Source organism: Oenanthe melanoleuca, chromosome 1A (genome assembly GCF_029582105.1).
Source record: "Oenanthe melanoleuca isolate GR-GAL-2019-014 chromosome 1A, OMel1.0, whole genome shotgun sequence".
Classification (NCBI taxonomy): Eukaryota; Metazoa; Chordata; class Aves; order Passeriformes; family Muscicapidae; genus Oenanthe; species Oenanthe melanoleuca.
In genome coordinates, this window is record NC_079334.1 from 525,321 (window position 1) to 551,119 (window position 25,799).

At 40.9% G+C, this 25,799-nt stretch overlaps 1 protein-coding gene across 1 annotated transcript in view; it reads right to left on the reverse strand.

The window, feature by feature from the left end:
• PLEKHA5 (pleckstrin homology domain containing A5) overlaps positions 1 to 25,799 on the reverse strand; it is a 142,363-nt gene that overhangs the window by 37,999 nt on the left and 78,565 nt on the right. The window contains 9 exon segments of the mRNA XM_056511691.1: positions 148 to 580; positions 6,351 to 6,785; positions 11,628 to 11,743; positions 13,080 to 13,122; positions 13,124 to 13,178; positions 16,566 to 16,638; positions 18,256 to 18,360; positions 24,204 to 24,324; positions 25,172 to 25,255. Of these exon segments, the coding sequence (XP_056367666.1) occupies positions 148 to 580; positions 6,351 to 6,785; positions 11,628 to 11,743; positions 13,080 to 13,122; positions 13,124 to 13,178; positions 16,566 to 16,638; positions 18,256 to 18,360; positions 24,204 to 24,324; positions 25,172 to 25,255 (1,465 nt within the window).

Below are 25,799 nucleotides of genomic sequence, written 5' to 3' on the forward strand. Positions count from 1 at the left end.
TTGGAATGGTGCACCATGAGTTTTACAGTACTCAGAGCCATTCCAGTGCATTCCCTGTGGGTCACAGCCCTGCCTGCTGAGGGGGCAGCCTCACCTTGGCTGCTGAGGGGAACAGTTTTACCTTCCCTGCAGAGGGAGCAGCCTCACCTTGGCGTGGTGCGCCCTGTGCCTGCGCTCCAGGGTGACGTCTCCCCTCTGCACAGGGGACGACAGCTCGGAGCGGTACTGGCGCTGCGGGGAGAAGGCCGCCAGCGCCGCCAGCGAGCCGTGCGAGGGGGACGTGGGGATGGAGGCCAGCGGCTGCTCGCACAGGCCGCCCACGGCCTTGGGGCTGCCCAGGCCGCCGTGCCGGCCCAGCGTGCCCTGCTTGCTGTAGAACTGGCGCTGCTGCCACTCGTAGAGCTGCCACATGGTGTCGTCGCGCATGGAGCGCCGCTTGTCCTCGTGGGGCACGGCGCACAGGCTGTCGGGGCGCGCCTTGCTGTTCCTGGGCAGCGTCCTGTAGCCCTCGGGGAAGCGCGGCTGCGCCGGCCCGCGGTGGCTCGGCATGTTCCGGGGCAGCGTCTGGTACGAGAGCGCGCTGCAACACAAGGGGCCTCTCGTTAGCATCAGCACTGCTGCAGTGAAAAGTTGCTCACTACTGTGAGGGATAAAAAAGGTGCAGAACTCTCAGAAAGCAAACCTCAGTATTGAGAGATGCAAGAGCGCTGAAGGGGCAGTAGGGCCGCGAGCTGTGTAGAGACAGGCCTCAGGAATAGCTGGGTACAGACAGTGCACAGGAAAAGCTGGGTACAGACAGGGCTCAGGAAAAGCTGGGTACAGACAGGCCTCAGGAATAGCTGGGTACAGACAGGCCTCAGGAAAAGCTGGGTACAGACAGGGCACAGGAAAAGCTGGGTACAGATAGGCCTCAGGAAATGCTGGGTACAGACAGTGCTCAGGAAAGGCTGGGTACAGACAGGCCTCAGGAATAGCTGGGTACAGACAGGCCTCAGGAAAAGCTGGGTACAGACAGGGCTCAGGAAAAGCTGGGTACAGACAGGGCACAGGAAAAGCTGGGTACAGACAGTGCTCAGGAAAAGCTGGGTACAGACAGGCCTCAGGAAAAGCTGGGTACAGACAGGGCACAGGAATAGCTGGGTAAAGACAGGGCTCAGGAAAGGCTGGGTACAGACAGGGCTCAGGAAAAGCTGGGTACAGACAGGGCTCAGGAAAAGCTGGGTACAGACAGGGCTCAGGAAAAGCTGGGTACAGACAGGGCTCAGAAAAAGCTGGGTACAGACAGGGCTCAGGAAAAGCTGGGTACAGACAGGCCTCAGGAAAACGTGTCAATATTTTCTACGACAGTAGAAGTATATAAGCTTAATAATGAAGCTTTATCCATTGTTCTAAGCTATTACAAAGCGAGATGTATGTGCAGCTATACTGATTGGCCTGAGCAAACTTCTAATATTCTGCTGTTGGCTAGAAAGTGAAAGGAGTTTGTAACAGAGAACTTGGTGTGTTGTGCCAGCAGCTGAAGCTGGTCCACCTCCATTGCTCGGTTCTGTAAAATGAGGTTGATAACTGTGATGGAATAAAGCTTTGAGACAGTTGCTCCAGCATTCCCACCCTACTGTTAGTGTACATAGATATATGTAAATATAAGATAAGAGAAAAAATATCCCAGGAAAACCCAACACGCTGTGGGTTGGGTTTATCCAGCTCTCACCTACTTCAGATGCTATTTAAAAAATGCTCAAGGAAATCAAGGCAAAAGTTCAAGAATCAATGATACTGACTGAATGCACTGTAGCAGCCAAAAGCGGATCCTTTCTCTCAGATTAGCTCTTGCTGATATTCCATATTTCATCTTTTTACCAGTTTGCCAGTCTAATAGTGTCAAGTTGTGATCAAATCTTACAACTTGTCTATATTCTGGATAGGTGAAAGTTTTTAAAGCTTTGAAGTTCTACAGCATTTCCATATGCTTTCCCTATTTCCATTTGAAATGTTCACTTTTTCAAATGTGAAAAAATACCCTGTTGTTTCCCTAAGAAAACCTTGAGCAATTGCTACAGACATTATAAGAAAAAAGGTTCTTTTAACAGCAGTCCATGGGAAGACTGAAGTAACTGTCTAAAGAAATTATATTTTGCAATTGTCAAGGACAAGTGATTTTGTATCAGCCACTCAAGTGAAACAGAGTAATACATGTCTTTGTTTGATAACAATATTTTATTGCTTTTCAACTCAGATATGAATTCAAAGGCTTATTTCTTTAATTTTTTGCCCCATTAAAATTCTGGAGTTCTATGGTCATCTAGCAACTTTCAGCATTAGTTGAAATAAAGAATTTTCTATACCAAGGATGGATGCATGCTAAGTATGACAAAGCACTTCTTGTTCATTTTTCCCAAAGGACAAAATCTAGGTCATAAACAATGATTTATTCAACCCTTATCTAAAATGCAAATGGGCTCCTCTTAAAGCCTTTTGCTACAGAGCATGCATACGATTGATGCTTACAGACACCAAAACCAGTCTCAAACTGGACCTGATTTAGCCAAGAGAGGGCAGCAGCTGCCAGCTACACCCCACACTAATCCCAGCTAAAACCATCAAACACCAGAACCTGGAGATGGATTTGAATTACTCCAGTGGCACAAAAAAAAAAACCATTAAGGAAATTACACAGAGCAAATGGCAAGGTAAATCAGCATTATTCATGTGAGATCCTTTTGGAATAACGATCAGGGAAATTGATGATGGCAAAATCCACTTTTCACTGAAAATGGTTAAGCTGAGTATTTATGATCATCTGTAACATTCTGAAGATGGAAACTGCTATAAGGAGCTTTATGTATAAAATCTGCTACAGTTTCTGAAGCTTTTCAAGAATTAGTGAAGAATTATCCCCACTTTGTATTGGACAGCTTCCCATTCTAGGAAAAAAATTACAAAAAGGGAAAAGGGATTCTAAGTCCTAGTCTTTTGTGGCAAAATCTGCTGAAATACCTCTAAAATTCTTTGGCAACATGCCATTAATGGTAAGGCTTTTGTCCATTTCCATATTTAAAAACAAAGATACTTTAGAGCTCCATTTCTAACTTTCAAAGTGGAATTGTAGCTATACCCCATAACAGCTCCAGTACAGTCTGACATTTTCATAAATATATTTAGTAGCAAGACACACCTCACTCACTGAAGCTCCTCACACATTTTATTAATTAAATGGGCAGTGTAAGCCTGCTGGCACCTCTCAATATCCTGAACTTGCAAAGAAGCTGTCTGAAGTTCTTACTGTGCAAAGACATCAAATTGAAACTTGCATGCAATTACTCAAATTCTGGAACATTTAGAAAGATAACATAATCCATCTTCAATTGGTAAACCATAACTATGAAAAGCTCAATCCCCTCAATATTAAGCCTTGTTTTAGAAAATTTGGTAAAATCACAGTAGATTCACCATAACACTTGCAAAAATGTAATTCCAGTCAATCCAGATCTCAACTCCAGGCAGAACTGCAGCTTCCAGCTGCCATCATAAATAGCTCCCTATGACTGCTCCCATATGAGAAAGTGTTCCCCATGTGTTTTCAGACCCCTTTAGAGGTTGTCTCCAGGGGTAAATCTGGGCAGCAGTGGTGGTTCTGGAGTCTGAGTTGGATTATTTGGGAAAGGAGCTTTGTCTTTAAGGGCTCAGTTCTGCAATGTTATGAATATCCTTGGATTGGAACCTCAAACCAGCCCTTCATCCTAATGAACACAAATTCCAGCCGGCCCCCAATACAGAACTTCCACTTAGGAATCCAGAAAGGGCGGCAGAGTGAAGATGGAAACCTGGTATTTCATTGCAGGCATTTATTATTTTGGATGTATCTTACATAGGCAAGGCAGAGAGACAGGCTCATATCCTGGGCTAGCAGCTACAAAAAACATCACTTAGTACCAAACAACCCTTCTGTATTTTTTCACATTTCAGAAAGACCATTCAAGCGGTCTTTCACTTTTGTGAAAAATATTTTTTTTTCATAACTGACTTAGGTATCATTTTACTGAATTTTTCACAAGTGGAAATATGTTTATTTTTTTATTTAAACCACATTTATTTTTGGTTTGTTTGCCTTCCTTAAAGCAGCAGTTTATTCATGTGGCTTTTGCCAAACTAGATGTCTAGATCCATGGAAACAACAGATAACACCTTCAAGAATTAAAATCTACACTGCCATCATTCTCATTACTTTTTTGGGCAATCAAACTACTGAGGGGTCATCCTGTTCCTGTAAAAAAAATTAGTAGTTGTGTACTTTTTCATTCTATACTGAGGACAGCTAAGAGCTCCTCTTTTCTTTTATGTATCATCATTTAATTGAAGAACTTTGTTAACATTTTAGAATTCATCCTAATTTATTTTTGCAGTCTGACACACCAGAGTTACTCAGTTGACTCCTTCATGATTCCTCTAATGCAGGCACAATAATACAGATGCATTGCAAAGCAGCTCTGTGGAAAATCAGGAACTTTTCCTCATTAAGACTAATTTTTTCAAAAATTCAATTTAGGAGTTTTACAGGTCTTAAACAGCTTAGTATCCTCTCACCCCAACCTTAACTTTAACACAACAGGAGCTTTTTTCTACTCTCATTCACCAACTTTGATTTTACTTAATTTCCTGTCTCCAGCCAGAAGCTGACAACCTAAAGAAGAATAAAACTTTAAATTTAAATGAAGCCCCATTTAAAAGACATCACTTTATACATTAGAAATCTGGATCATTATTCAAGGTTTCCATGCAAAGCAAAAAAAGATAGCTCAAGGCCAGTTCTCCTTCAGTTTGCTGCTTTAATGTAGAACTGCATTTGAAAGCATTTATGTCATCAGTGCCACCCTTATCTAGGCAAACAAGTGTTCCCTATACTCAGGAATAAAATACTGTTAATTAGTAGCATATGGTTAATAGCACTTCCCTCTATGTGATTCCCACAATTAAATCAGTTTTAGGGGTTTTATACTTGTTCACAACTGAAAAATAGCACAGCTATTCTAATTTCTTCTGTTTGGTTGCAAGTTTAAAAGTCAAATTAAAAAAAAATAATTGCATCAAAGAGCCTTCTGAGTTCTCATTATGCTAGTTTGAATAATAAAATAAATGTCAGGGTGTGCAAGTCCTTGTCTAGTGCAAGTTTGAACTTGATCAAACTACTTATGATGAGCATTTCATGAAACAACATATTAACAATTCCTAATTATATCTAATGAAGGCTAAAAGCAGTGAGGAAATGTTCAACCTTGCAAGCCAAGTTCATGGAAATTTTTCAAGATTTGGCAAAAACTGAGAAGCCACCAGCTACATATCTTTCAATTTGTGGGAGAAACACATTTTCTGAACTTGGTTTACCTTAAGCTCTGCTCTGCCACCCATCTCTACACAAAATCCTTAATTCAAAGTACCTCCTGTGATAGCATCTCCATACTTCCTACCAAATACAACATGAACCAGCTTTCACATTTCCCTGCTAGAGCTGCTTGCCTGTAAGGCAGCCTGGAAGCAACATCCCCAGGCTGGTGTCAGACAGAGAAATTGCAATTGGCATGGCACTCAATAGTGCCAAGCATCCAAAAATCCTCTGAAAGCTCCAGGAACCAGCACCAGAGCTCAGTACTATACTGGGTGATAGTTAACCTCATGGGGAGAGGAGCTTGAAGCACCAAGTGAGACTTCTGTGTCTTACTTTCAGCTACATCTTCTCTCTCTCTTCAATCAAAGCTGGTTTAAAGCTTAAAAGCTCCCAGGAATGTGTTTTTTAAGAATTTCAAATAAAATATAATGACAGGAATTTGGGAACAAAAAACGCAGAAGAGAAGGCAATTTCAGTAACAGATTTTAAGAGAAGAAGAATTTTTATTACTGATGACACATTTTCCCTAAGGCAAGGTGATGACACCTTTTCTAAGACTCAAAAAGGGCTTATGGCCATTTTTAGTTATTGAGTTATTAATATACTTTAATTTATTAATAACTATTCAAATGCTAATAAAAGAAACTTTCACACATTTGTTCTGAGAAGTCATCCAGGAATTTCTTACAGAGAACAATGAAGAATGCAATTATTCATTGGTCCTCCCTAAGACCTTAAATTGTTCCCAAGACCAAACATTTGTGCCTAGGTTCCTTCTCAAGGTTATGGAAAACAAAAAAAGGATCATCTCCTCACTCCCACCTCAAAAGTGCAGCACTCAGTCTTCTACCAGAAACTAAAGGGGACGCGAACGAAAAACGCCACTTCTCACAACTCTCAGGAATTCAAATGTATTATTTAGTGGAAAGCCCAAAAAAAAAATAAAATAAAAAGGGACAGCACCTACCCTCTTGTTTCCTCCTCCTGGCCCCTGCCCCTCTGCACTCTGATCCACTGCTCCAGCTGCAGCATGGAGCTGGTTCTCTGCATGGCGCGCTCCGCCTCGTGCTGCTGCGCGTCCCCAGCCTCTGCCAGGGCCCTGCTCCCCGCTCCATTCACAGGCACTGCCCTCGGGGGTCCCCCGGGGATGCTGCTGATGGGCAGGGTCCTGTACTCGCAGCCCAGCGCGCTCAGCTTCACGCTGTTGATTTTGGTCAGGGGCTTGTCCTGCCCCACTTTCTGGAATCCGTATTTCTCAGCTTCCAGAGCTTTCTTCTCCTCGTTTCTGCTGGCCTCCTTGTTTTTCTGGTTGTTTTGTGCCTCTGGCTTGATCAGCACCCGGTGGTTTGCAATACTGTTTGCCTCTCGAGGGGATGTATTTTCAACAGTGAACTTCTCTATCCTGGAAGGGAAACCATGACAAGCTATAATGCCAAAAAACCTTCCTTACAAATAGCAACAAAAAACTGGAAGTTATTTCAGTGAACCCCTGGCTGTGTATCCTACAATATCTTGACTTTGAGAGAAAAAATCAGGACATTTTCACAATAATCAAGGACAGGTTGGGGAGTTTTGCTGCTGTTGTTTTGGTGTTCTTTTCCATTTGTTTTTAATTTTGTTTGGGGATTGGTGGTAGTGCTTGATTGGTTTGTTTTTTGGTTGGTTGATTTGGGGTATTTCTGGTTGGCAAGTGTGAGTATTGTTTTCTTCTACACTTTTCTCTTTATTTGCTGTTCTGAAAACAATTATAACATGAGGCATTTTTTTTTTTTTCTTTCTAAATTCAGCAGTCAATTTACCACATTAAAAAATGTGTGCAACAGGAAATAAACCCAGAGTCTGAAAAAAGTGGATGTTCAGCTCCTGGAGGGCTGAATATTCAAAGGGTAAAAATATTCAGTGGCTCTCCAAGAGCTACAGCTTCCAAATGTCAACAGCCTGAAACTGAAACGATTTTCAAAGTCAGCTTGTGATTCACAATACTGCTGAATTTAGCATATAATGAGCTCCTTTAAAGAAAGCAAATGACTTTTCATGGTCATTGGTATCAATTAGGTTTCTCTGGTATGTTATCACTTTGGCTGGCACACATTTTGTGTAGAATGACTGTGGCTTTTCTAATTTTAAGGGGGATCATAGCTGCTGACTTTAGGAACTGTACCACAAAAAAAATGTTATTTTTGGAATTGCTACTGCTTTACAGTATTTACACAAGTACTCAATGTGTGCAGTTCTATCAGTGATCTTATTTTTAACATTTCAAAATATCAAGAGGCTCTATCTTTTGCTATACTGTAAGGACCTGAACTTCAATTCCAGCTCAAAAAGTGACTTTTGGGTTTAGTTCACCAGAAAAAAAAACCCACCACCTTAAAATGTTTTGCTCCACATTTTTTGGTATGGGAGGAAAGCAGAGGAAGAGATATAATTCCTTAAGATTACATCTCTTTATAAAACCAAACCAAGAACAATACTTTATTTTAAGATGATGTCAAATTAACTTTTTGTTCTGTTTAAGATTTTTTTTTTTTTCAAATGCATTATTCATCTTTAGAACTGTGTCCAGCTCAAGTGTCTGTAAAAAGGCCATCACACACACAACTCACCAGGAGCACAAGAAGACTGACTACACACACAGCTGTAAGCATTGCTGCTTACCCCATCATGAAAAAAAACATTTTTTTCCTCCCCTTAGACCTTAAATTGTTCCCAAGACCAAACATTTGTGCCTTGGTTCCTTCTCCAGGTTATGGAAAATAAAAAGGATCATCTCTTCACTCCCACCTCAAAACTGTACTACCCAGTCTTCTACCAGAAACCAAAGGAATTTCCCAAGAGGGATGTGAATGAAAAGCTCCATTTCCCACAATTATCAATTAAAAAAAGAGTGTTAAGGTGTCAGTTTTCAGCCAGCACTCCGGAGTTTACAATGAACATAAAACCTACATTGCCAATAATCCTGAGCACAGCATGTCTCAACAGCACCACCCATCCCATTACATAATATAAAACTTTTTATAAATCTTTCTCAGGTGGATTTAGAGCAAAGGAAAAGTGGAAAATCCATGGTGGAGAGGGAGAGTGGCACTCTAGGACACTCATCATACATGTGCCACTGTGTTCAACCCACACTCTCAGAGTACCTTCCACTGGGTTTTAATTAAAAACCAGCAACTCCCAAAATGACAGAATTGTTTCCCAATCACTCATCACTATGGTTATGCAGAGCAGAGCCAACTTTTACATTTTAGTCTCTGGGATGGTGTGGAGGCTGAAGGACTGACACTCAAACACCCTGCTGGGCTCTTAGCTTGGTGAAACCAGATCATCCAGCTCTGTGGGAGTGAGGGATCCACAGAAAAGGATCCATGTGGGAAAAATCTACCAGAAACAAATCAAGGAACATCAATCCATATCTATATTTGGCTCCATATTTATAGCTAGCTCTCAAAGACATGCCCAACAAGGCTTGCAGGCTGTCTGAGGACAGCACAGGGAGAAGGGGAAGAGAATGAGCATTGAAGTCTTTCAGCATATGCTGAATGCAATTTATAGATTTCTGTAACCCAAAAGGATAATATGTGCAATATGCAGCACAGGAGAAGTACTGGTTCATGCTGGTTGATATAAAGAAATAATTCTGAAAGGGCTGGAGAGGGGGGAGCATGTGATTAATGATCAGATGGACAAGAGGACCGTGATGTACCCAAGGCAGAGGCATTTCAAAAGGAAAAGTCATCTTTTCCAGCACACTGACGTCAGCAACCCCCACTGTGCACAGCTCCATGTAACAAGTGCTTTTTTGGCCAAAAAGCAACCTTTTCTTAGTGCTGCTGCATCACTGGGGACAAACAAAGGCTGCAGCACACAGGCTGCCATGAAAGGACAGAGGAACTGCACCCAAACCTGGCAGAGCAGAGAATCAGCACTCAGGGCAAAAATCAGCATTCAGAGCTGTGCTGGGGGACACTGCCATCCACACACACAGGCAAGCACCCAGAGAGGGTGTCTGAGATCCATTCTGACTCACAAGCTTCAGCAGCTCCCCACTGACTGAAGTACCTGCTTTAATTATTTTAATAGGTATCTCAGTGCATTATTAAACTTGAATGTGCTGCCTAGGTAAAATCAAAACTGTTCAGAAAGGAGTAATTACAGTTAAGCCAATGGGGCCAAATACTGTTTGTTCTTCCCTGCAGCTGAACATCAGAAGGGAATATTTCTGCTGCTAACAGAGACCAATTCTAAGAGAAACAGGTACAGTTTTACTTTCTCACTTCAGTATCTCATTTCTGGTTTATGTGGCTAACTATGTGTGGAAAATAAGAAGAGAGGAATAGTTTATAAAAAACTTGGCAACACTCCTTCCCTCCCACCAACTTCATGTTTTAAATATTCCTTTTCTCTTTATCCTCTCCAAGGAACTCACATCTCCAGAAAAACAGACACAAAAAATGTCCTGTGATTATTTAAAAGATTTGGTTAACAGACTATTGGATCTGATTTCCAGAGCACCATAAGTAGTGAAGCATCTTGATTTCTAGGTTTAAAGAATTTTACTTAATTATACTACAGAGTAAAAAACTCTGGATTTATCATTGGGCATTTTACATTAACAGGCAATTAGAAGTGCCCCAACATCAGTTTACATGAGTATTTAAGGAAGTAAATTCTTAATTACTCATTTATTGTATTCCAAGTACCTAGTCTGTTAGAAAACTGTATTCAGTGCAATGTCAGAACCTCTAAAAAACAGAATTCAGAAACAAAAGCACTGCCAAATTTGACTGAACCAAAACCATTTATGCCAAACTTTGGGTTACTCAGAGATGAGGTAATAAGACACTTAATACTTAACAGATTTTTACAGGGAAGGAACAGTATTTCTTCTGCATAAGATCATATCCTGCTATGTTTCATTTTAAGAACTTAAGAACCAGCCAAAAGATGGATTCTCTAGAAAACAGATGTCTTAGGGTTTTCTTCCTTATTACAGCTAACAGATATGGAATTCTTTGAGACTTGGACTTGAAATCTATTTTCTCTGAAGCAATTATTTCAAGGCAACCAATAAAGTTTTCAAAGAGGTCACATCTCCTACTGTTTCATCCTGAGGCTTCTTGCCTCAATCAAAACAACAAGATGCTGTTATATAATTTGCTTTTCTGACAGTTGTTTGGCTGCTGGCAAGCCTGCTCTGCCTGTGATATGCAGGCAGATATTCACAGTATTGCAACCATCAAATGAAGGTCATTTCACTGGATCAGAAGAAGATTGAGAATGATCCCCTTCAGTTTGCTCCTCTACACAGTGTTTATAGAATTGATATGTGATTTTCGTGGGTTTGATTTGGTTTCATAATTTCTCCTTATGTAAATTACCATTGTATCTGCAATACAAACCAAATTTTTCACATGAAGTTTTTACTACTAAACTTCTCTGGTATCTGTGTCCATGGCAATTTTTTTATTACTTTTTTAAACTCAGAGTTTCTCAGTGTTGCTGACATTATTTAGCTCCAGGGTAGCAGGAAGTAACAGAGTGGAAAATAGATCAAGTGACAGCAGCCATCAGCAATAACTTCTGTGCTGTCAATAATGAGGAGCTTTTAAACTTTCAATTGATGAGGTTTCCATTAGAGATGCCATGGAGCTGACCCAAGGGACCACTCTGAGAGAAAATGACTCTCAGTGGAGAGACAGCAGCAGGCAGGGCTCAGCCTCTGAGAACACAAAGCCTCCAGGGATAATTTGCTTTTCATTGTCAACACAGGGGCACAGGAAGACAAGGCTCCAGATCAGGTAAGCATAAATCTGATGACAGCTTAATGATGAACAAGAATGGCTCCCCACAGGTACCACTGGTTAATTTGGCCAGAAAATCCAGCAGTGAATTTGAGGATTATGACAGGTTTGAGCCAAAGGCTGCCACCAGTTGAGCTGCTGCTGCTATTCAGTCAGGAGGGCAGGGAAGTCAAACATGCCTGCACACAATATTTGTCACTGCACTTCCTCTGGTGCCACTGGCTAAGGGATTTTTTCTTCTAGCTCCTGACAATCAGTATTCAGAACAGAAATCAGGTCATTTTTTGCTACTTCAAAATTTTATCCAACACTGTCCAGTTAGTAAAGGGTCTTCAGTATAAGGAGAAACCACTTTAGCCAGTTTACATTCTTTCATTAAAGAAATCAAACTAAACAAGAGAAAGCAATACACTGCCCCATGTTCTGTCAATCCACACTACCTTTTCACAGGCTCTGTTTGCACAAGTGCTGCATCTATCATGGCTTTCATCCACAACTCCATTTCCTTCCCTGTATCTGTGCAGAAATAATAGGTCCTCATGTTTGGATGAGCTGCCTGATTGGAAATGACATGGTCATTGCAATAAAAATGTAAGATTCTGTAAAAGAAGAGAGGCAAATATAGTTACTGCATATCCGCTCTAATGCTTTATCTAACAAGATTTCTGCAAATAATATGATCAGAAAAAAAAATCAAAAGGAACACTACAGTGTTTCTTGGTCACTGAATTCGTATTTTCAAAATAAGTGCCTGTTATTAACTGCCTATAATTTTCAATCATAGCTGCTTCTTCATTAATACATTAAACAAAAAGCCCTTAAATTTCTTCAATCTACTAAAAACTATATTGAGCATTCATTAATGGAGTTCAATATAATTCTTATAAATAAGATTTTAGCATAGATTTTGGCAGTCTAAATGATACAGTAAGCTTTAATTTGTACTTACCATAGTAAATAAATGATGTCTTGGTTAGGAGACCAAACAAAGTGCCAAAAGGAGCTCATAAAACAACAATGAAAAAAGGTCAGAACAAAATGCTTAGTAAAGTAATTTATATAATGATTTAAGATTGCCATGAAACACTCCTAAGAGTGATTAATGTAATATCACCATTTAAGTGATAATAAATTCTCATTTTTATTTATGATACTTTGTATGTAAATTTCTAATGAACTTTCATTAGTGGGATAAGTTCAGCTGCAGATGCTGGCTCATAAATGGTAAAGCACCACACAGGATTTATGATCCACAAACTAAAAAAAGAAAACACTACCAAGAGATATCCATCCATTTCCCCACTCTGGTAATTAAGTCTTTATTTACATCAGGCTGAGTATTGAAACTTGAGCTACTCTATTATGTAAAATCAGCCTCAGAAGCTGTTTGTCAATCCCTTTCACCTACTGACACTAAAATGAGTTTTGTGAGCAGGCTCCTGTGCCCCAGACAGAACAGCAGGGCACAGCTGAGCCCCTCAGAAGCTGTTGGTCAATCCCATTTACCTAACAACACTAAAATAAGTTTTGTGAGCAGGTTCCTGTGCCTCAGACACAGAACATCTGGGCAAAGCTGAGCCCCTCAGAAGCTGTTGGTCAATCCCATTTATCTAACAACACTAAAATGAGTTTTGTGAGCAGGTTCCTGTGCCTCAGACACAGAACACCAGGGCACAGCTGAGCCCCTCAGAAGCTGTTGGTCAATCCCTTTTATCTAACAACACTAAAATGAGTTTTGTGAGCAGGCTCCTGTGCCCCAGACAGAACACCAGGGCAAAGCTGAGCCCCTCAGAAGCTGTTGGTCAATCCCTTTTATCTAACAACACCAAAATGAGTTTGGTGAGCAGGCTCCTGTGCCCCAGACAGAACAGCAGGGCACAGCCATCCCTCACCTTGAAGGCGTATTTGCGGGTGATGTGGTCCTCGGCTGACAGCGGAGATCTGGAAGCTGGGCAGGAGGATGCTCCCCAGGATTCCTTCCTCCTTCTCATCTGGGAATGCACACTGGGGTTAGAGCCACACAGCACTGCCCCTCCCAGCCCAGCAGCCCCTTTCAGCCACACACAGCACTGACAAGCAGCTCAGCTCAGAGCAGAATGCACAAAGAGCCACCAAGCCACTCTGAAGGGCAGGTGGAAGCCAAGCCTCTCATTCAGGGACAACACCACCACAGATCCACTCACTAAAAACACAAGCAGTGCAAAACACTGCTTAAGACTTGGCCTCAGAGAAAATGTGCACATTCTTCTTCTGAGCCCCAGCATATTACACTACATAATCCCCATTATAATATTTAATTATGAATTATATTTTAATTCCCACAAAGAGTTTACACTCAATTACATTCCATTATTAAGAATGCATACGTTTCAGATAATTAGTAAAAAAAAAAACTCTCCTACAAAACAAACACCCTTTTCCCAGAACCTTGTTTTACATAGAATTTTAGATCATCAGATCATAATAAAAAAAAATGACATTTTAATTGAAAGCCACAACCAGCTTTTAAATCCAATTATAATTTAATAAAGGAGTAATTGGATGCAATTCATAAAGTTGGTTTTAATTGCATTTCATGTACAGAACTTCTATTCACAATCAGTATTTCAGACTGTCCTCTATAACACTTCTCTCAGTTGCAGGCAGTGCCCACAATAAGTAACTGCATCTACGAAACGAAGATGAAAACAGGTATTGCAAAATTTCAATGGAAAATTAACACTGGTACCGTTAAAATACACTTAAACAGCAGGACTGCTGTTTATGTGTGAACTCAGAAATCTTTTCCAGGTTCTCATTCACTCCCTAGATTTTGAAAAGCCAGAACCTTCATTTAAGTTATTTATGTGGAGAAAGCTGTGCCCAGGCATTTTAGTATCACATGACAGATCAGATGTAAAAATTCTGTTTTCTGGGATAGCTGTTTAACTGCAGGGCTGAGCATAAATCTATTCTGATAGAAGGCAGAATAGAAAGGGAGTGGATTTACTTCCAGGAACTGAGCAGTGCCTTTAAATATGCCTGAAACCATCCCACCTCCCTTCAAACCTTAACCCCTTGCTAGCCACACACAGAAATGTGCCCTGTCCCCAAAGACATGGCAAACACTGGGGTTTACTTTATCTGGACTTCTGTTTGGGGCAGAAGTTCTCTTTTCCTAGATCTTATTTTGACTAATAACTGAGCAAACCCCCACCAGTGCTTTAAGCATTTTTGTTTCACTGAACAGCTGCATGTCTGGAGGACCTTGGCCTCTGTTGAAGACATACTGCTAAATTCCAGATTTCACAAATCTGTTTCCAATCACATCTGCTTTTATCTGCACATCCCACTGCCCCACAGCCATCTCTGCTTGGCTGCTGTGCATGGAGAGCACACAGGAAAAAGAGCAGAACTCCTGTCCTGTCCCAAAAACCTTTATTTTGAAAGTGGATAGTCCTTCATGCCTGGGGGAGAAAAAAGGAGCAATCTCTCAGCTGGGAGAAAATGATGTGACATGAGCTTTCTTCCCATCTCTGAGTTGTGTTTCACTGTGAGACAGCTCTGGAAGTTTAGCAAGATTTACCAACAAACCAAAGAAAAACCCAACAGCCACAACCATGGTCTGTGAGCAAGGGCATGACCCTCCCTCTCCTATTTTTTCTGTATCTGAGACAGAACTAACAGAGACATAAAAAGCTTTAGAGTAAAAGCTTTATATATTTTAGCAGACACTTCTAATACATTTTGGACTATCAATGCACACATTTAATTCCAGTTTAACAGTTTTAACTACTTTCTACTGAGTGACAGCTTAAAGCTACATTTATCATGCAAACAATTTGGATTATTCTGCCTGTATTTCAGATTATTGGGCAAAATAACATGTAGAAAATAAAAAGTAAGATTACAGAGCTGTTTATTTTATTTGTTGTCAGTTTTGCTTATTGCTTTTTTTATTCTGACAAGCTTCCTGTGCTTTGCTTAAATTCAATTTAATCTCTTCTTAGAGCAGCTATAATGTAGCACTTTCTTTACAACTTTTTGAAGAAGGAGCCTGAAGAAGTGTTTGAAATAAACCTGCAAAAAGCACAGATATATAATGACCACTTATGTAAGAACAGTGTAACTTCATCAGTCTGTTGATGCCTCCACAACTGGAATTTTAGCCTGATATTGGCTCAGCAGGGGTTTACTCAGCTATGTGCACCACTTGGGGTAGAGAAACAAAGCCTAACCATCACATCTGAATAATTCAGAATTTGTTAACTAAACCAGTGGCAAACAGAGATTTTATATTTCAGAGCTTTTGTGTCTTTGACTGGACCCTGCTGCACTTTCAAACACCATTTTCAGTTCATCAGTCTCTGCTTGCAGCTCCAGCACCAGTTCTGCACTCCCAAAGTCTCCCCCTGTGTGCACTCCTCCTCTCTGCCACGCTTCACAGTGCTCCCCTCCCAGCCTGCTTTAACTGCAGGGGTTGTAACTGATTTCAGAATTGCATTCCTGTCCTGTGGGGTTTTCTCCTCAGGAGCACTCCAGCACTGGGGAAGGGATCACTAACCCACCCAACTCCAGACTGGAATAAGAAGCACCTAATTTTTAAGTGTAAAATAAATCTGACCTAGTACACGAGGTACTTTTGTTCCACATACAGCAGAGACTTCTACTCCTAAGGAATTAAGAATGTTTCATTTCACAAGTATTCATGAACACTGATTACAGCTCCCACAGGCACACAGATCCTCTTTATCACTCCAAAGGCAGTTTCAGCTCCCCTGCACTACATCCCTTCCCCATCCCAGCTCTGTAATTCACATAAAATCAGATTTAACCCGACAGACTTTGTTTCTAGCAACAGAAGCTGTGAGAAAACTACAACCCAGAATTCAGTAACAGAGGTGGCTGTGAATGGGAGTGTCCTCTGAGCACAGCCTGGCAGGCAGGAGGCAACTGTGTAGAACTGGAAAGAGAGAGAGAGAAAGGAAGGAAGGGAAGGAGGGAGAGGGGAGAAGAGGAGAGGAGAGGGGAGAAGAGGAGAGGAGAGGAGAGGAGAGGAGAGGAGAGGAGAGGAGAGGAGAGGAGAGGAGAGGAGAGGAGAGGAGAGGAGAGGAGAGGAGAGGAGAGGAGAGGAGAGGAGAGGAGAGGAGAGGAGAGGAGAGGAGAGGAGAGGAGAGGAGAGGAGAGGAGAGGAGAGGAGAGGAGAGGAGAGGAGAGGAGAGGAGAGGAGAGGAGAGGAAAAGGAGAAAGAAGAGTAACAGGCCTGGATATTGAGAGCTACACAAGTATTTTAATCCATTAAATTAAACAGCAGCTGGTTTCTTACATTTGAGTGGTGTGCCAAAATTTATCTGCTCCCAGCAGAATGAGCAAGGGAAGCCCCCAGGAGCTAAACTTACCTCTGTAATAGAAGAGACAGAGATCTGAGAGCACAAACCACCTCTTCTTCCAGAGCTTCATCCCAGTGCTGTCCTGCAAGAAGGCCAGGGTCAGCCAGGAGTGCCAGCTGGGCAGGCTGAGCCCAGGGAGCTGCACAGTACCACAGAGTGGGGCTGGAACAGGGCCTGGCACTGCACCATGTCCCCAGGGACACAGGACACACCTAACTGCACCTCCAGGGCTGCTCACCCAGCCTCCTCCTGGGCAGCCTGCCCCAAGGCCTCACAGAAGAATTTCTTCCCAATATTCAACCTAAAACTTGAGGCTCTTCCCTTCTGTCTTGTCACTTGTCACCTGGGAGAAGAGACCAGCCCCACTGCATGGGCAGCTCTAGAGCAGGGAGGCTTCTCTGAGCCTCCTCTTCTCCAGGCATGCTAGAGATTACAGTCTACAGTTTAATAAATAAAATAAAATAAAATAAAATAAAATAAAATAAAATAAAATAAAATAAAATAAAATAAAATAAAATAAAATAAAATGTGGAGGGGGGGAGGGAACAACCAGGTTTTTTTCTCTTTAAGAGCAAGATAACACTTCAGGTACACTCTCCTCTGTTTTCTGAAGAAACTCTCTGTTGAACTTTGCCTTCTATTACCACTCTTATCCCTAGAGCAAATTTATTTCCCAAATAAAGCTTATTCCTACAAAAAATTAATTTTCTTTTATGCTTATAAGCAATTTACACCACACAATCAGAGTGAAAGACTTCCACCACGACTGCAGTGTAAATAAGGCAGAGCACTGCAGCACACACATCCTGGCAGAATCAGATTTAATAAATAAGCTAATCTGTTCCAAGAAGAAAAGCATGTGTGAATTAGCAATATTCTTGCAGTAAACAGGTTTTGTGACAATGAAGAAGAGGGATTCTGCAATGAAAAGCTGGGGGGGGTTGTTTTTGGGGTAGTTCCCAGCCCAACAAAAGCCCCAGAAACATATGCAGGTCATTCCAGTCAGTCTGGGTAGGCACAGTAAATGACTATGTAGATCAAAATTACACACACTTGTCTCAGCTGAGTTTAACTTATGAGTTCTTAAGTTCTTAACTGGATTTTAAAAACAGATTCTTAATATGGCCTAATGGGTTTGGTTGTTATTTTTTTTTCATCAAGCTACTGCACTCTGAATTCCTGTAAACCAATAAAAGTGCAAGTGTAGCCTGGTATTGCAGAATAGCAAATCTAGAGCAGGCTAGAACACTGTCCCAAAACTAAAGAGCACATACTTCAGGTTAGTTTACACTCCATGGGAATACCTAAAATCATCTCTGGTGATTATCCTTGAATTAAGAAAACAGACCTGTGTGAAGTTTATGAAGAAATTGCTTCATTTACAATTTTTAAATTGAAAATATTACTTCCAAAAAAAAAATAAATATATATATATAGTCTAACAAAAGAAACTTGCAAAACCCCAATGTTCTGGGTGTTCCCATTACCTCAACATCCCTGAAATTAAATCAGCTGTTTAATTAATAAACACTCTCTACTTGTATGGTGTCTTTATTTACTGCCATCCAGTAAGGAATTAATTAACTGAAGACCACAGTTTACAGCTTCATTCTGCTATGGCTATCCCTGTATTTTACAGAAGAGGTTGTCTTTGTAGCACACACTAGAGGGAAGAAGAGGATGAAGAGGGTCAGGGTACCTGTTTGTAGAGCCAGCCCCGCCTGACAACTGGAGCATTGGGATTTCTCTTGATGGAGTTCGACCTCTTCCCAAAATTATGAACCTTCTTTGAAGATCTTGATGTCTAAATTAAACAGAGCAGGTTAAAGAAACCATGATACCAGTACCTGTAGAAAAATCAAAACACTTTTCTCTTCTTTAAGATCTTTTTCTTGTATGTGTTCCTCTGGGGACTGCAGAACAGAAACTCTATTCTTTTTTTAGATAAATGATTATTGCAATGGCTCTGCTGGCTTCAGCACTTCTTTCTTTTCTTCTGCAGAGAATATAAAGATAAATCCCAAGACAAGTACTAAAAGATGTTTTGGGGTTTTATTAAACAAGAAAAAACCCAACCAAATACATACCTGACTTTATCTAAGGTAGGCAGAACGCCTACTGAGCTGTAGGAAGAGAAGTAAATTCACACAACTATCACTAATTATGCAAAACTGCATCACCTGGGCAAGAAATTCCACACTTTTCTGTTTGCAACACTGACCTAACACATGAAAACTTATTCAGATTCCAACAAGATATAATTCTCCCTTTCCTAAAATAAACTCATTATTTAGTATTTGTTCTGTGATCTCTTGGTTGGTTTGAATATTCATTGTTTTATTTGCCTGCACTAAAGTTTACTTAGAAACCTTTCATGGAACTCCAGAGCTTGTATCAGCTGTTGCTTACACTTTTTACAATTTACAATGACTACATATGATTAAGAGAAGTGGGAAAAATAAAGCAATTTAGATTTCATCCTTCTACTTGAATAACCCAAAGGAATTGGAAAAGGCACAATTCACACCTCATTCTTCTCAGCCTACATTTACAGAGTTTGTTCTGCAGCTTCAAGGAGCTGAACATTTACTTGTGTTTTAAATTCTGCAGGAACTGGTGCCCCAGCCACCATGAGATGTGACAAACACACTCCTGTGCAGAAGGTCAAGTCAGTTTTTAAAGCTGCATTCACGTCTCTGCTTCAAACCCACCATTTGAACTGAGACAATGTAATCTGTTTTTTATTATTTATTTATTTATCTATTGTTTCAGCCTCCCTGTCTCTGCTATGAGACTAATCATGAGGCTCTGCAGAATTCCCAAAGGAGGAATGCCAACCAACCACCCAGGTTTTGCTGGAAATCAGGGTGTGGGGCTTCCCTACAGAAATTCTCTCAATGTGCATCACAGAACTAAGCTGGGTTTTATACAGGCTGCAGAGAGAATCCCACAGCAGGTTAAATACCAGCAGCTGAGAACTTAACTTCAATTATGTGCAGCTTTTACCAATGATGCACATAATGATGTTAATGATTTTGTCATTAACTGATGAATACAACACTGCTTGGCAAAAAAAATTGCAAAAATTATGTGTGCTTGCCTAGAGTCTACAAAACAATGAAACAAGAATGTTTTGTATTTTTTTCCTGCAAGAATCATGAGGGAATATAAGAACAATCAAGAGTGCTTATAATTTCCCATGGAGATACAGAAATTTGACTCAGCTCTGAAAAGCAAGACAGGGTAAGCAACTGAAAACCTAATTAACAAGAAAAAGTGAAAAATCTTCCACATTTTATTCTGAAAAATTCCATCGCTGCAAAATGGGTAAAGACTTGTAAGAAGCCAAGAGAATTATGGCATCCAGATGTGAAAAAGGAATGTGTAACAAAGAACATATCAAAATCCAGTTACAAAGTGAACTAGAGCTCTCCCTGCTCTCCTGTATGACTGCTGTATTGGCATATCACACAAAAGCTGTGCTGACACTTTGATCACAAATAATTCATAATACACCTATTCCAACATCAGGTATTAAAGGTTCAAAACCTCTCAAGAGTGCTCCAGAATTTCCTAAACTTGTAAAACAGCTAAGGCATTAAAGATGCTTCTGAAGACAACCAAGCACTTATGCCAAGTCTAACAAATTCAGATAATTTAGCCAGCTCTAAGGCAGGGCTGATAAAACCCATATTGACTCCAATTTCACTGAGCTAACAGCAGAGTTTTAATGGCTCACATCCTCCCAGCAGTGAATACAAACCTCCTTTAATTAAATGCAGCTTCACAAGAGCTTTCTAATTTTAGTTAATACAGAGAACACTTCAGATGACTTGTAATTATTTTGCCACACACCACATAAAGAGAGTAACTTCACAACAGACCCTGAACCTTAAGACAATGAGTATTTTGGGATACTGGAACACTGAAGGTGTGTATATAAACTAATTATGAGTTCTCAGACTTCAGATCACCTCCTCCTCTTGTTATGCTGGGATCCCTGGCCATCCTGTGATCTTTCATATATAAATAATTATCTCAAACTGTGACAGGGGGGGAAAAAAAAAACCAAACTGAAGGGTTCAAGTACTTTTTACCCCACAGCACAAAAAAAAAAAAAATACAGGACATACTGCCCAGCTCCAGCTGGGGTAGTGCCCAAAACTGCAAAAACAAACACCCAGCAGGGTTTTGCAGTCTCAGCCAGCACCTGGGGCTGCACACTGCATCAGTGCCACCCTGCAAGTGGCTTTTCCCCCTGCTTAGCTGGTAGAAAAACACAGGATTTATGTGGGGCTTCTTTCCTAGCTTCACAACTAGCACAGAAGTCAGTAATTAACATTCAATTTATTGCATGTACACTTGAAAAGCATAGGTTGAGAACCTTGCTAATAAGGGAATTTTCTGCATGTAAACTCAGAGAGCACAAATCTGTATCTTTGTTACTTCCAACTTCTGCTTAAAAATATGTTTCCAGCCCTCAAGGCTCACATTATCTTCCAAACCACAAAACAACCTGATGCTACTTTCTGGATTTTCCAGCACTTCCAGTGCTGCAGTTTTCCATGAGCTGGGTTTCTGCCTCAGCATTTCAGCTGGACCAGGGGCAGCTGCTGAAGAAATCTCCCTGTCACTCACTCTCAGTGTGCTTTGGTTTGCCAGCACAGCAAACTGGATTCCATCCAGGCAAGACCAGAATCTGAGCTGCCCCAGGAGCACTGCCCTGGGCTGGTGTGAATGTGAGCCATGAGAACAGAGCAGATGCTCAGCTCTGAGCACAGCAATGCCCTGCACAGCCCCTGCTCCCTGTGCTGGGTGCCAACGAGCTCACCAGGAACCCAGAACTGACAGCACGGCTGCACCTCCACCAGCCACTCACAGCTGGACTCAAACACCTCAAACTAAGGGATTAATCCTCATGAGCACTGGGAACAGCCCAGCTGAGCCAGGAGCTGCCTGAGAGAAAAGTGTTCACCTCACTGTGCTGATACCCAGGACAGCAAAGGAGAGCAGCAGATCTGAACCATGGCTGCCAATGACTTTACACAGCAAAAACCAATTTATGGCACATAATCCTGTTTGTCTAGGCGGTGATTTTAACAGCTGGAAGGAAAATAAGATAATAAAAGACAACTACAGAAACAATTTCTTAATTCTACAGAGAGATGAAAATAAATCCTTCTGCAGCAATCTGAAGCCTGTGGGTTTTCACAGCCAGGGGTCTGTGCTAGTGGCTCCATGTTTGGAGATAAGCAGCACTTGGCAGAGCTGTAATTTGGTATTTGGCCCCCTCATGTGTACAGTGGGAAAGGAGGATTAGAATTAAGACTGGGCAGGGACTGATTTTTGCCTCACCTCGTATCAGCCTCTGGTCAGCAGCAGCATCAGACTCCAGAGAGTCCTTCTGGCACAAAACAGAAACTTCTGCAAGTTCCATATCTACCTGGGATCAATTAACATTAATGCAAGGAAGAACTCTCTCCTACACTCCTAAGCTGTCTGAAACTTTGTCTGAAACTTGGGGTACTGCCTGCACCCCAAACTTCTTCCTTTCCTCAGTACATTCCAATATCAGGTGTGGTGTCATCAGTTATCTCTGAAAACAAAAACACCTAAAAAAATTGCTTTGGCAACCACACAAAGCATCCTTCTCCTCTGTAATTAATTCTCTGTATCTTCCCTCACCAATTTTATTCCTTTTTATTGTGCCACAATACACCAGGCCTCTATGTACTACATGCAGGAGTTTAGAATTTCAGGCTCTGCTGTTTGAAGACATGAGTAAAACCACAGAAGAAAATCAGTTTTGTACCCAGGTACAACCCATGGGCCATTTCTATCCACTCATCTTTGGGAAGAATTCAACCCCTCACCCTTGAACAGCTGCCAGAAAAGGCAGATTGATATCAGCTGTGGTTCTACAGCATTCACCTCCCCAAAATCAATTTAAATGGTGTTGCACTAGTTCAGACAAATTCACATCTGAAAACTGATGCACAGTAATTATACAGCCACAATAATCACATTCATATTTTAAGGGCATTTAAATAAGTGGAATAGGAGGAATGAGAAGTAGAACAACAGTCTGTTTTTTCCAGATATTATTTTCACAGGAAACTAAAGTGTCATTAATCAATGAAAGTAAAGGAAATCACAGTAACTGGGCCATAGAAATTTCAATTTCTTTCTCTAAGACTATGAAACAAACACTAAGCTAAAGGGCATTTTCAACCTCTCTTTTGAAAGAGGAGTGTGAAAAATGGAACACACCTGCTCCTAAATTGTAATGAATTTTGCATATTTAACCTGAGATTGCTTCCCAGAAAATGAATTTTGAGAGAACTAGCTATGCAATTATTGCATTCCACATCACTGTTATGACTCTAACAAGAAATTACCTTGGGCTTTTTCTTGTTGGGTTGTTTTAGGGCTTAGCTGGTTTTGAGTTTATTTTTTACTGTTGTTGTTTGGGGGTTTTCTAGCTTGTTGTATTTTAAACTGGTTTTCCTGCATGGACTTAAATATGATCATATGAAAGTTGAGATGGATTTTGTTACTGTTCAGAATACATCTGTGACTCTCTATTTTTCCCCTCAGCAACATTAATAGATTAAGACACTTTTCTCATTAAATAACATTTTTCTAACGTAGATCAAGGACTCTGCCTGTCTCATGAGATATTTAAAACAACAATAAGTTTCCAAAATGCATTTAAGGGATCCTTGCAATGTTTCTCACCACACAGTAACTCAATTATCTCAATCCAAGTTTCTGACATTAAGGAATTTGCTCAGTTAGAACACATTCCAAAGTTTATTTTTCCCTTGCAGGCTGGATTAATCTGCTGAAGAAGCACATCTCAGGGTTAACATTTTCAATGACTAGCTCAAGTACAGGGTTTCCCCCCTGTTTAACTGTTAACTGCTGGGTAGAAGAGATGACAGCTCTTGTCTGCCATCACTGATCAAAGCTGTTTTCTTGGGCTCCTACAAAAGGTACTTCTTAGTTTTGTAGCAAGTGCACTTCTTTCTCAAGAAAGCTGAAAATTCTTTTAAAAAAATTTAGAATGCACACAATATGCTCATCAGCTTTATCCAATGAAGTTGGTAAGAACATCTGGGCATTTACCTTAAGCTCCTGAGAAACTGGGTGAATGCAGAAGAGAAACATAAATTAAGGTGACCCAAGAATTCCCCTCAACATCTACCAGGACTTTTCCAGGAAGCCAGGACTTCTGGTCCAATGTCACCTGCTGTTTGCACAGGGTCACTCCCACCTCTCTCACACCTTCTTGCACACAATTCCAACTCTCTCATTACCAGGCAATGGTGATGGAGCAATTTCTGCAACAATGCTGGCCCAGGTGTCTCACCAGCACTCCAGGTTTGGCTGTTCCCACAGATCAGAAAGGTCAATTTAAATATGTGCAAGTCATGAGATCTGAGACACCTGAAAAATGTCACAGCTACAGTGACAACTGCTTTGAGACACTTCAGTTTCCAAATTAAACTGGGGAGAGTCATGTGCCCTGAAAAATAAACCAGATTGTTTCTCTGTTTCAGTGGAATTCTAACACACAGCACTGTCTAGTACCTGTGGAACAAGTGAGTTATCTTAGTTCTGATTTATTTGGACATAAAGACTTACTCTGCCCACAGGGCTCATGGGATGAGCAGCATAATCTGATGCCAGATTATAGTTAGTTGCTTCACATATCATGCTTACAGGTCGCTCCTTCTTCTCTTCAGATGACATTGCTGCAGCAGTCCTGCAAACAGAATATGTAATAGCACTGGAACATGCTGTGTGTGCAGGCTGCCAAGGAAAAGCACCCTGGATCAGCTGTGTCCTACTTTTCCAACCTGAAACAATTCTCACTTCACTGCAGAGCTACCTGCACTGCTTAAACTCCAATCTGTTACAGGTGCTGCTTAAAACCAGAATTTCTGTATCAGCACAAGGTGCTGGTGGGAGGGAAAAAGGTTATGAGTGTGAGATGGAAAATGGGAAGAGATGCTCTCCACAGCCCCACTCAGGTGAAATCTGGCCAGCTCTGCTGGTTCTCACTCCAGCCACCATGTCCTGAGCTGCAGCACTGCTGGGGAGCAGGACCAGAACCCCAAAAACCCTGGGGTCAGCATGCAGGCCCTCTACTGCTGTGTGTTCTACAAAACAATGCAAGGACAGCAAATCCCAGCTGCTATCCAGTGATTCAGGAGGTGGCCAAGGAAACAATCAATGGAGGAGAAAGTGGCAGGCAAACATTATAGATAAACAGCCTGTGACTTTCCCTCAGTGATCATAAAATTTATCCCTTTCTGGAAGTTTATATAATATCTAGGTTGTTTACTAAAATTACAGAATAACTAAAGTGACAAGAGGAAGTTCATACAGTGCATCAATGTGATGCATTTCTATCACAGAACTAATCTGAGCTATGGTTGATATCTTAAAAATCAGTATAAAATATTTATCATTACTGTCAAGTAATCTGAACTATCAACACATGCATCTGACTTGGAAAAAATAAATATTGCCACTAGTGATCACTGAATCTTACTTCATTATTAATGGGCTTGAAAGGCTGTGTTTATGGGGTGAAAGAAGGCACTTACTGCTCATTCACAACAAAAATGCAGTTGTCCTGTGATGGCTGTCCTGTCACTGGGTGTTTGCAGGTTACCTTCCGTTCATTGTGACTGTGAGAGAGAGAGAAGAAAAGTATGAGGCAAAAAGTTCTGACTGTGCAGCTTAATTATGTAAATCCAGTGCATCAGGTGCATCAGCTCAGTGAAAACAATTAAGAATTTTTCATTGTGGTATATAAAAATATAAGTGTACACAGCCACAAATACATTATATATAAATGCACACGCACTAAGAAAAAAGAGAGAACTACTCTTGAATCTTCATTAATGCTCTGAAAGAGATGGAAAACATTGGCTCTGGGTTGGTAACCATTTTGGAGTCTGAAAGAAGAAAAAGTCTTTATATATAAGTTTTATATAAAAGTTTTCATATATGAACATAGATAATTCACTTCAGCTATGACTTCATGTATTAATGAACAGGATTTCAGCTGGACAGGGACAGGCTGAACATGAGACACACATCCTGCTCTGCAAAGTTAAAACATTACTGCAAAATCAATTGTCTTCATCCCCAGGACATGAAGATAATAGGTTAAAATTTCCAATATTACAGATAAATACTCAGTGGCTGGAATAAGAGTGAGGGGCTGCA